Genomic DNA, 12,583 nt, shown 5'->3' on the forward strand with positions numbered 1-12,583 from the left:
AAAAAAAGCAAAGTTGAACAGAAATAAAGTCGTTTTCTTTGTTTACCTGGAGGTGCAGGTTGGGGATGATGCAGGTGATTCCAAAGCCAACCAGGAGCAGGTTGGTGAAAATGAAGGCTCTGGTGGCGTTGACGATCTTCTGGATCTGTTTGTCGGGGCGACGGGGCTGACCGGGCTCCCTAACAGAACACAACAGAATAAAATAGAGTCAGACTTTTTTTTTTCTTTCTGTTTTTCCATCAGCTGCTTTTTCTTTTTCTTTTTCTGTGTGTGTTTACGAGTGCACCCTCACCTCTTGACGCTCTTGTCATTCTCGTCCTCGCAGTCTTTGAGCCTCCAGTCCATGACGTAGCCGATCACGGGAGAGGTGACCAGACACAAAAGCTGGAGCACGCCAAAGATGGACGTGTAAACGCTCACTGGGAGACAGGCGAGAGTACAGATGGAGTTATTGTCCTGTTCTTTTTAATGCTGTATTTTGAAGCTTTTGAAGGTGAAATGAATGGTGTGAAGAGTTCAGAGGGAAACGCACAAGCAAACACACTGACAGGAAGACAGTTTGTGAACGTCAAAGGGCTTTTTTTCAGGTCGCGACCACACACTTTATTCAAACTTCATGCTCTCACAAAGACAGATAAAGCAGCTGAGGAGAGAAGGTGAGGAGTGTAGGTGGTTAAATCTTTGTGACTTTGGCCTGAGGTCTCTTACCCACTTGCATCCTCTCCACTGCAACAGCAGCAGGAAGCCAGCATGACAGGAAAAGAGAAGAGAGAGCGACAGAGAGAGAGGAACGGAAAAGGAAAGATGGAGCCGAGTTAACAACGAGCCATGTTGGGGCGGTTCAGCTGAGCAGAAAGCAGCAGAGGGAGGATTGTTAGGTGTCCGTCAGAGAGCAGAGAGAAGAAGACGTAAACACACTCCCTGCAGCACGGTTACATGTCGGATGTTAAAGGATAAACATTCACAGAGTCCATCCTCTACACACCTGTGCTCAGGTCTCCCTCCGTCAGGGACTCCAAGATGGTGTTCATGGCTCCCATGTAGAAGATGAGGCGCAGCTGGGTCACGCACATGGTGATGAGGCTCAGCAAGAAGATGGGACTGAAGATACTTTTCATGAAGGACTGAGCTGCAGAGGAAATGAGACAGAAGAAGTCGTTAGAGTCGGGGCAAGATCAAATCAGTCTGTTCATATACGAAACAGAAACAGACAGACAGCGACTTATTATGGATTATCACAGATATGATTCAGAACAGTGTTGTTTACGTCGATTAGGAGGTTTTTTCCTGCACAGAGCTGCATGAATTGTTGTTTTATAGAATTTTCGCCAAACACTCAAAAAGTTACCGAGCTCCATATGCAACATTAAGCACTCTGCACATTAGTTTCATAATTTTCCCTTTGCAAACATTAGGGGAAAACTGCAGTTCCTTTTCAACCTGTTATCTGGCAGCAGGTTGTATATTAAAAGGTATTTTCATGAGCTCAAAGATGTCTGTGATTTCCCCGGAAAGATAAAAGAGGCTGCAGAAATATCAGATTTAAACATTGGTTTCTATCCATTTTATTTTCTGGGTGAACAATAGGCATCTCCTATTACCATAAAATATGAACCTCGCTGCTGGACAACATGTAACAGATAAAGTTTTAAAGGGGAACTCCACTGCACTTCCATAAAGAGACATTTAAGTAGAATTTCAGTGTGAAATGATGGGACAGATGTTGCCTCAGAGTCAGAAAAACATCAGTGAGGCAACACAATACTCGGTGAACTTTCATGCACAATACAGACAAGTCCAAACTTGCCTCTAATCCTGCATTTTCTCTCTATCTAAACCCTTTTTTACATGACGGGAAACTACACCCATGTCCCTCTGTCAGGGTGGAGTGAAGAGATTGTCATCTGAATATTCCCACCAGCCCTCGGGTGCCACGGCAACACGTCTTAACGTGCACAAGAGGCTTTGCGGCGGGCAGGTGGGGGTGGGGGGGCTCAAAAGAAAGGTGGATTCTGGGTAAAAAGTTGATCATTAATCAAAGATGTGAATACCAATGGAAAATGGACTCAACTGCCCATCTGGCAACGCGCTGGACAAACCAATTAATGTGGGTGCACAGACGGAGGATATGAGTTTATTACCCAGAACGACAGGTATCCACCAGAGGCTTAATTAAGGGGATTGTTTGGTAACAGGTAACAGGTAATGCTTGTGAGGCATTATAATGTGTAATAAGCAGCTCTACCCACAGATTGGTTCAGAATTATTACAATCAGATCATGATATAAGAAAAAAATGTGCATTAACATTAACAACACATCTGTATTTCTGCCAATGCTGGACTTATGCTATCTGAATGCTAACGCCACCATGCTAACAAGCTCATCGTAACAGTGTTAGCATGTTGATGTTTAGCAGGTACAATGAGCACCATTTTAGCTTAGCGTGTCAGCATGCTAACATTTGCTGATTAGCGTAGCATAAAGCAGAGTTACTAATGCACTGATCAAGCTGCTAGTCGCCGTAGCACCATAAAACACCATCAGTTTTAAAATGCACAAAAAGATGGCGAGTTATTAGAGACACAAAATATATATGTCTTCAGTGCTGCCTGAAAATCTAGTTTCACAACTTCACTGTGGCTCTGCTGAGTCAGTGCAGCTGCAACATTTGTGTTTTATTGGTGATAAAATAAATAAATAAATAAATAAAGTAATAAGAAAATAAACTGATTCGTTCACAGCTTCCATCAAATTAGAGCAAAAGGAGCAGGGGAGCGGGTTTGTGTGCGAGTGTGTAATATGGACCTCTTTAAAGATCCTGACAGACGGAACATGTCCAGCTGTTATGAAACCAACCATGAGCATCCTGACTGCACTCCAAACACACACACACACGCACACACACACACACACACACACACACACACACACACACACACACACACACACACTTGCACTGGCTGATACTTCACTCCACAACAATGCTCCTCTACAGCTCCCCACCGACATACCACACACCTGCTGGGCAGATTTTCTAAGAACGGGGTCCGAACCGATTCCACGGTCCATTTGGTACAAAAGAGGCCGAGACACCCCCCCACCCCACCACTACTACCAGGCCACGGTGTGAGAGCCAGGACGGCCCGAGGAGGGCTGGAGGTGTAGGGGTAACAGAGGTTAGCCCAGCAGGGATGTAGGGCAGAGGTAAAGGGGTAATTTAGGGGCACCACAGGGATGTAAGGGGTAGTTGTGTAGATGTAGGTCAGACCCTGAGGTTCTGTGTTGCTCACCGCTAAGAGGAAGAGGTGAAGCTGCTGACTTTCCAACCACATGTTAAACTGATTTACACGCAACAGTTCCCTGAGAGGAAGACTGTTCACGACACTGAGGTCCGCTGTATTTTCCATGTGAATGTGGGAGTTTGAATGTTCGAGTTACACAAAATAAAACTCATCTTTTAAATCGTCTCTTCTTTAGACTCAAAATCTTTAAACGTGAGAAAGAATGAAGATAATTGATTTTCATGTTCACCAACGAGCCGCTAACTATCTGCTGTCCTGTCCTGTGCACGTTACTTACACTGTGTTCATCAGTTGTTTTTGTTCCCCATATAAAACAGCTGCCTGTTGCAGCTGGGAATTAGGTTAATGAGAGTTTAGTTTTCCAGAAACAGAAGGTATGCATGAAAAGAGGCCAAAGCGTTAACGTAGAGTCAGGATTCTTTGTGGATTAGTCGTTACGAGTTACAACCTTCACATAACACGCTCCACTCAGTCCCTCAACAGTGCAGCATAATGTATCTAGTACTTCATAACCTCCTGTTTTGTCCACACAACGTCCTTCTTATTGTATCTGTATCTTATACAACATACAATAATGTTTTACAGCCATTTTGTGTCGGCTTTGCATCGGGCTGTGTGTTGAATCAAACTGTGATGATAACAGCTCCTCATGTTATTCTGCTTCTGTTGTCTGGAAAGCTTTTTGTCCGTCACGGGGCTTTCAGACGGACCTGGCACACGGGCCGCCAGCTCTGCCGCTCAGTTCATTCACAACACCGACCCGAGCGGCAGACTGACTCGAGACGCTCGGATGAATATTCATAAGCTGGCATAAGGGGAGACAACAAATAGTGGGACTGCCTTTTGCTGAAGACTGAATCGTTTGAGCACAAGAGACACTTCTGTTGATTTTATGTGTTTTTTTTAAGATCTGTTTCGCCATTTGGATTTCCTCTCTCTCACAGACTCAGATGTCAGTGACACTCTCTCAGCAGCATGTTGGGGATACTGAGAGAAGCTGTGAATGTGCTTTACTTTCACTAGCACCTCACTACAGGCTCCGAACATTACGGGAACATGTTTCAGGACTTACTCTCCTCCTGGCCCTTGCACTTGACCTCCAGGTCGACGGTGGACAGGCACAGCTTGCTGGCCTCCTGCGTGGCCAGGTCTTTGGTCGGCTGGTGCTGCTGCTTGATGGAGTTGCCCACACTGAGGCGGCGCCCCACAGTGGTCACCTGCCGGTAAAACTGCTTCCCCGTGATCTTGTGGTCGAAGCCCAGCCAGCTGAACTTGATCTTCACCCTGAGGAAGAAGACGCAGACGTCATGTATGAAAACAGGAAGAGGAAAACATGAGGGAGGGAGATAATGTCAGCGGACAGAGAGGAAAAGATCCAGGTGAATGAGAGCAAAGCCGACTGATCGTCTGGCTTTATGGTCTTTCCTGTCTTTAGGGCTCACTTGGCCTCTGCTGCATTACACTGGGATTTACTGCACATGAGTGTGTACATGTGTGTGTGTGGTAACGCGGTGATCTCTGTGGAGAATGCAGGCTGCCTTGGCTCAGTCAAGAATCCATTTGCAGGAAGTATAATCTGAGGTTAGCTAACAGCATTACAATAGCTGCTTAGCAATGATAGCTAGAGGCCTCGCAAACGTTTATATGCAAGGACGAGCGCGTGTCTGTTTATCTTACGTGAAATCCATGTCTTCCGGGCCGGGGAAGGGCTCCAGGGGCCAGTTGACGAAGCAGTTGAAGAAGACGAGGCAGGCGCAGCCGGCCCAGACCACCAGGATGGAGATGAAGGTGGCACCCAGGTCATAGATCACCTGCAGGCGGGGAGGCGGCACCCAAACACAATACATCACAATGAAGAATCAGCGACACATGCTGTTATAGCAGCGTAATTCTTTCTGACTTCATGTTCGAGGAGGATGAGGACGGATGAATGAATCTTTTGGGGGTAAATGAAGAATTAGCTGAAGTGAATGACTCTAAATTAACGTTACCTTAATGCCGGGGAAGGTGACGGCAGAGGAGGCGTAGGATCCAATCATCAGGGCGATGAAGGTCGACCTCAGGTCTCCAAACATGCTGGGGAGCTGTGGAGACAGAAGCAGGAAACAAATAAGGTTATGACCTTTTATTTATTTGGATGCCCATTAGCCACTCAAGTAAACATGACGTCATAATGCAAAACAATAATGTGAATTAAAATCAAAGACAAAAGTACGGTGGCCCTTAGAGTTCAACACACTGCAACTTAAAGAAAACACATGCAAACGGACAAAACAACACGTGTGCTGTAAATAATCAGGAATGTTTCCAGGGATTGCATGGATGTATTATGATACACACACTTCAAGTGTTCAAGGCTTTTAACTTCAAAAGTCACAAAGCACATGTGTTGTCAAACTGATGAAGATGTATTCTGAATTTTCTTGTGTTCTGTCTGTTGTGAGCGCTCAGGGCCACCGTACAATCCGGAACAAGAAAATAACAACAAAAACTAACAACAGTAAAACTATAATGATAACGATAATAACAACAATGACACGTTCCAATGCTAAACAGTCAGTAAAACATTTGATGCGGCTCAAAAACAACAAACAGAGACTGAATAAAATGAATTAAATGAGGTAAAAACAAAGAAACATGATCATAATGTCAGATATTATGTAGCAGAACATGTCCTATTTGCAGAGGGGCTGGTGTTCTGTGGCATTAGTGCCACACACACAAACACATGATGTTTACAGATTCCCCGAGAACACGTCGTAATCTCGACCTCTTTATGACGTCTGAATATGATTTAAATCATCGTGAAACACTATTAGCCCGAGGCCTGAAAGAGAAAAATCAATTATCCACTTTCCAGCAGAAGCACAGACTGGTCATGAGCTCCTCAGATTTCACTGTGGGAGTAGAGAGAAAAACTCCTCCTCAAGTGTGTCAACCCGCTGCCACCAGAATAAAGTGGCACAGGCTCTGCACGCCGGGCTGCAGCATTCAGACAACAAGTTCATTCTCCTACAAATTCAAAGTTTAATGCATGAGCAAAAAAACACACGTTTGCTTAATTCAATAAACAGAGTCTTTTTGTGTTCATGCAGCTGTTTAACTTTGTTTTAGCATTTACTGTTTTTCTGTAATTGCTCTGTGGACAGAGCGTTAGCTTGCACGCTAATATTGTCACATTTTCCTCTTTATTCAATCCACTAAAAACCTACAGAAGATCACTTTTGCACACATGCAGGAAAATGCTTCACGCTGCTGCTCTACATTAGAGGTTATTGATAGGCTTATGGCCACAGCGAGTGCAGCAGCGCTGCTGCCTGCTGCGGGGGGGTTTCTCACACTGTTTTTGTTCCAGGGTTTGAAGCAGTGCAGAGACAGAGCAGCAGCCAGAGAGTTGTCTTGCATAATGAAGCTCAACCCGAGACAAGAGCACACGTTGTTCTTCAAACTGTAAACAGCCCTCTTCAGGAAGTCAAAAACAAAGCCCCCCAAAAAAAAAAAACGGCAACACAGAGCACAAGAGCAACATGTGGCTCCGAGATTTATCACCGATGTCGATGTGATGTTTAACGGATGCCATCTGGAGAAGATAGTTTTAACATGGAGGGGAGGAACGCAGTGAGTGAATCATTCAGAGGGCGAAGGGAGTTTAAAATTAGGGTGTAAATATTATTATGTGTGATAAGCTGCACAGCTGCACTGAGCGTTCCCTCTCTCATTGTCCTCATCTGTCCGTCCACCCTCCATCACTGTGCGTGTTCACCACAGGGGTACAGCTTGTTAGTTCGATGGTTGAACCCTCTCACCCCGCACGGACGTCACTCCCCGCATTAATTGGACAAAAGGTGAGCTACCGAAATCACTACGCCCACATCCAAAACAACAGTTCATCCACTGTTTCTCTGGAGCGCCAGTCGACCGCATGAATCCAGTTATGACACTTTACAGGAGACGTCTGACTGACGGCAGCGGGGGTTAGACGGGTGACCTTTGGCCCAGTTAGAGGGAGCGGAGAGGAGAGGAAGGGAAACACAAACGAACCAGCTCAGCTTGTGTCTAGCTCAGCAGACTCGCTGTGGTCACGACGAATCAAGGACAACTCATGATATCTATGCAGTGTCAACAGGTTCAGATCTCCCCACTGGTGCTCTGTCACTTCCTCATCCATTAGTCTGTGATGACGGCTCTTTTTTTAATGTCCAGTCTGTTGTGAGAGCTCTATTAATAGAATAAATCTTGGAAAGAAGTGGGTAAACTTTAGAGTGACTGTATGAAAGTTATTACAGTGGGAAAGATGGAAAGTGTAATCTTTCTTTTTGGCTGAAGATACCACAGATATCGGCTTTTATTTATTCCCTATTTACTTTGAATCTGCCGTCATTTTTATTTGAGTGTCTGAATTCTGAGTGTGTATGTGTATCCACTACATAGTGTCCTCAAACGCTCCACAATGGACTGAAAAAGTAGTGCACATGGCGTATGCACTACTTTCTGCTAACAATCCCACAATGCAATGCATTTTATGGATTTTTATTATTTATTATCAATTTATTATCAATTGTGTTGCGTGTTTGTTTTGTTGTTATTTTACTCTTTTTTCATATCTGTAGTGTATTTTGAGTTTATGATGATGACAGGATAAGTCGGTCTGTAACTTCTCTGTCAGTCACCTCCACAGTGTCACTGACAGACCCGGGCTTGTTTATTCTCTCTGGGAACAGGTTAATACAGCAGGAGCACTGCTACCACTGGCAGTCATTGCTGCAAGCGCACGTGCGAGTAGGAAAACACAAGAAAATCACGTGGGCAAAACGGTGCACCACAACCACAACCCGTCCCGTCTGTGTGAGCAGAATCCACATCCAGTTCCTTGTGATACTAAAGCTCTTACGTCACACTGGGAGGGAAGTGGGGAGGGGTTTCTCTGGGTTACTAGGTCTGGGTCACAGTCAGCTGCTGAGACCTCTGCTTCCCGAAAAAAAAAAACATGTCACAAACCAGTTTTGGTGACTAATGGTGAAAGAAGGAAGTAGGATTAATGGGTTCAGCAGCGTGAGGATGAAGTGTGAGTGAGTGTGCCGATGGGAGGAGCTGCTGTCAGGACTTGACGGGCAGCAGATAACAGCGTTTCTGTTGCTGGAGTCAATAACACATCAGTCAAGCGGACAGGTACGTTTGTGACTGTTAAACACTGGAGGACAAAGACTCCGCTGTGGCTCCAGGTGCCAACAGACACAACGATCGACTGCGTGCACAGTAACTGTACACAGTGACAAAACAACAAACATTACTCATGTTACTGCCACGAAATATGTGTGAAATGTTGTACATTTGACCATGCAGGTGATCATTTAAGCCTATAAAAACCCCCCAGCTCTTATACATACATATACAATACATTTTCCATCATGTTCTCGCTCATGAACCTGAATTCTACAAATGCCTTATACATGTAAATAAGACTTTAGCCACGCTAGCAAACCTGTACTTTAACATAGCTGTGCTTTGAGCTGGTCTCTCAGAGCTCGCTAGTAAGACCTCAGATGAAAAGTCAGAGGATCACCAGACTCATTACAGTCCCTCTATCCAACATGGATATCACCATGCTAGCTAAAAATCTCCTAATCCCTGTGAGGCGTAAACAAGATTTTCCCTCAGAGAGCAGCAGCCTGTTGTGGTGGATTTCCAGTCATATAAGGAATGTGTTGCCTGTGTTTCTCAGATGTTTATGGTTCTTAATCGGAGGCATCTCAAATGTTTGTTCTGGAAGTTTTACCATCGCTTTCAGCTTTCTACCTCATTAAACACAGGCTTTACCAATCGCTAACTACATCTATTAATCTCCTGATATCAATTATATCATAAATATCGATTTCTCTTTGGTGGGAATGATGAAAGAGAAAAATAGAGAAAACTCCGGTGAAGACACCTCTTCTAAAGCAGTAATGCTCGCCATCTACTTTGTTATTGCCTCTTCCCTCAATAGCTCTTTTGTTAGCTCACAGTGTATCCATGCAGAGAGCGGGAAGGTACACACACAGAGAGATGGGCTCAGTGTTTGGACAGATCTATTTTTAGGTTCAGAGCAGTCACCTGGAGATAAGAGATCAGGGTTCGGTAGCGGGGTTCAGTTCGTAGCAGACTGTGCAGATGCAGAAGGGTTGGTGGGGGGGTTGTGTGTTGGCATTTGTTGTAATTACAAAAAAAAAGTAATCACAATATCTACTGAGACACAAAGATGCTTAATAGGAAGAGAGAGTCGATCAATGTGTTTTGTTTGAACAGCATCCAGGTAATTCAATATTTAATACAAGCACCACTGTGTGTCATGACTCCGAGTGACAGTTTGTTCAGGGTTATGTGGTAAATTGCATGTGTGAACGAGGTTAACGTGAACAAACGTTAAACAAAAATCTAAATATAAAGTGTCTAAAATCTTTTTGGTATTAATTATGTAGACATATGAAACAAAGCTCTTGCACAAACTTGCCTTTTTGACGACTGAAGACGTTTAAAAACACTCCAGCGGCTCTTGGGCCTCTGCCAGAGTGCTCTCGAGCAATGTTAAGTGTTTTTAAATGTCCCTGGATTTGCCAATAAGAGGACAGATTGTTAAAGGGCTTTACAAACAGCAGCAAAGCAGTGAAGGATGTTAAACCCACCTGAACTCTCGCTGTAAAGATTTATGCACTAATTCTGTAAATAACCTGTAAATATGATGGTTGTAAATGATGTATTTGAACCTTTTGGTTAAAAAAAACTCATTCAACTCAACCTGTGAATTAGAAAATGTTATCATGCTAACACTAAACGGTTGGTTAACACTGTACTTGCTAATCATCAGCATGTTTACTATTTTCATTGTGAAAATATTAGCATGCTAATCTAAGCATTTAGCTCAAAGAGGCTAATGATGAGATGAATTTAATCTGTAAATATGATTATTGTTAACGAGTATGATGTATCTAAACCTTGTGATAATAAAGCTAAAGCTAATAAGAAAAAGTTAGCATGCTAACACTAAAGGGTTGAGCATGGTAGACATCGTACTCACTAAACATCAACATGTTACCACTTCCACTTTGACCATGCTAGCATGCTAACCTGAGCATTTAGCTCGGGGTAAGCATATTGCTAGCATGGCTATACACTATTGACAATTGTACTGTCAATACTGTAACACATGTTTAGCAATATTTACTTTAAGTAGCCACATGTGAAACCTGTTCAGCTGTGGTTTGATCTTGTTGAGGGAGATGACCGATTGTTATCAGTTCAGGCAGAGGAGATGAATGCTGTGAGCGCTCTACACCATGTGACTCACTTCTTTATAATGAGCATATTTGCTTGTTGATATGTCAACAGTGATTCAGGCAAAAATGACATCTTTTCTACAGCCTGGTCTAAAGTCTGTTTTAACTCTCGTCTCGTTGCTGGTGGGATGTTCTGAAGGTAATATACGTAATGTGTAAATGTGTAAAAGATGGTATGAGTAAACATTTTTTTATGAATGAAATTGAATCTATCTTATTTCTAAACAGTTTCAATAAAGTTTCCCCTGTGACTGCAAACTTTCTGGCTGCCCTGCACTTCCTCACATACATCGGGGATGAGATTGTGCGCTGAGGTGTTGAAAATGGCAAAGGAAAAGGCTGAGTGTGAGGTGACAAAGAGAAAAAAATGCTGAGCCTGAAGCCAGGCGGGTGGGAGAGAGAGAGAGAATAAAAAGGGGAAACTGGACAGAGCCATTTGCAAGGAAAGGAACAGAGAAATGAAATAAGGAAGGAGCGTTTGCTGCAGCAAGTGGAAACTCCTGCCGCTGGCTCACTAAGAACCAGCTCTGACCGGTCCTGTCCTGACGCACAGGATGAGACTCCATCCATCAGAGCGGCCAAGTAGGGCCGTAAGATTAGCAAACACCAGCTGACGAGCAGCAGGCTGCATACCTCCATCGACCTGACGTCATGTTGTCCTCCCTCGTATTAGAAGTTTTATATTTTAGATTTTAACACCTAAAGAAAACAAGAAATAAGTTGTGGAAATAAGGGTGGGGGTGTTTCTGAAAGGGTGTTATGACCCCTCTGTGCCTGGAAGGGATTTACAGTCACGGAAAAAAAAACCCTAAAAACTACGAGCTGCCAGATTCACACCACTACGCAAATCCACATACACACAAGCCCGATATCAACAACTGCTGCTTGTGTGTAGCCGGCTCCAATCTCATATTTCTGCGCAACTCTTGACCTTTGGCATTCATTCATCTTTTTCTCCCCCCCACTTCTCCCCTCTGTTGGTCACATGCAGTAAACAGAGCATATACTGTCCTTCCTCGATCCCACACAGCCATCTCCTGCATGGTAAAAATAGTCCGCAGCCTGAACTCACAGCCGTGTTGCTTTCATCCCCTTCACCGGGCAGAATGAAGTGCTGTGTGTGCGGTTCATACGTTTTCCAGCTAACAAGCCCCACCTCAAAGGTAAAAGCTCATTCATCAAGGAGAAAGTGTCCAGAACATTTAGATTTCTCAACTAAAAAGCGCATTGATGGTGGGTGGGTTGGAATCAGTCAGACCATCAGTCGACCAGCGAGAGGGCGCCTAAGAAGGCCGCCAGATGGTCCGGTGACACAGAAAAAGAAAAAAAAAAAAGGGATTGGATTGGGAATAATGGAAATACACATTACATGGCATCAGACAGAAAGTAGATTAAGGCAGAGAGCAGAGCTTCAGACGAGGAGACCAAACCCAGGAAGCAGAGGGGGCTCCAGCACGTGCGACGAACGAGTCGAAGAACAAGAGGAGGAGCTTCATGTGACGCTGTGGGAGGATTTGTGTGTACATGTGTGTATATGTGTGTGTACAAGGGGGTCTGTGATTGTATTTGCTGTAACATGAAGCTGTTTACAAGCTCAGAATGAGACGAATGAAGAGCAGAGAGCGAATTAACCACCCCTCCTTCCTCCTCCTTCCTCCCTGTTTTTTCCCTGGTTGGAACAGTGAGTGCTGAGTGTGCATCCACAGGAGAGAATGAGGAAGTGAAGCAAAGAAAGATAAAGAGAAGGAATAACAAAGGAAGAGTGGGAAGGAGCCAAACACACAAAGAAAAGAAAGCAAAGTGGTGCAAGAAGGAGATTAAAGAAATCTCTGGTACTGGTCCCGTACAAGTGAAAGACACACTAAGCACTAAGCGAGCTGGGTGGGTCACCTCGACCTGAGGAGTTTCAATAACCCATCATGCCTGAGATGCTGCGTCAGAGACCCCCCCACCCCCCACCCCCTCA

At 44.3% G+C, this 12,583-nt stretch overlaps 1 protein-coding gene across 1 annotated transcript in view; it reads right to left on the reverse strand.

Moving 5' to 3' along the window:
• Positions 1-12,583, reverse strand: part of LOC111671280 (large neutral amino acids transporter small subunit 4-like) — a 31,271-nt gene that overhangs the window by 5,971 nt on the left and 12,717 nt on the right. The window contains exons 6-11 of the mRNA XM_023428372.2: positions 5,296-5,388; positions 4,982-5,115; positions 4,377-4,588; positions 986-1,129; positions 293-419; positions 47-179 (exon numbers count right to left, since the gene is read on the reverse strand). Of these exons, the coding sequence (XP_023284140.1) occupies positions 47-179; positions 293-419; positions 986-1,129; positions 4,377-4,588; positions 4,982-5,115; positions 5,296-5,388 (843 nt within the window). The remainder of the gene's footprint in view (positions 1-46; positions 180-292; positions 420-985; positions 1,130-4,376; positions 4,589-4,981; positions 5,116-5,295; positions 5,389-12,583) is intronic.

The sequence above is a fragment of the Seriola lalandi genome, unplaced genomic scaffold (assembly GCF_002814215.2).
Source record: "Seriola lalandi dorsalis isolate HSWRI2012SDOR001 ecotype SW California unplaced genomic scaffold, Sedor1 jcf7180002054874, whole genome shotgun sequence".
Classification (NCBI taxonomy): Eukaryota; Metazoa; Chordata; class Actinopteri; order Carangiformes; family Carangidae; genus Seriola; species Seriola lalandi.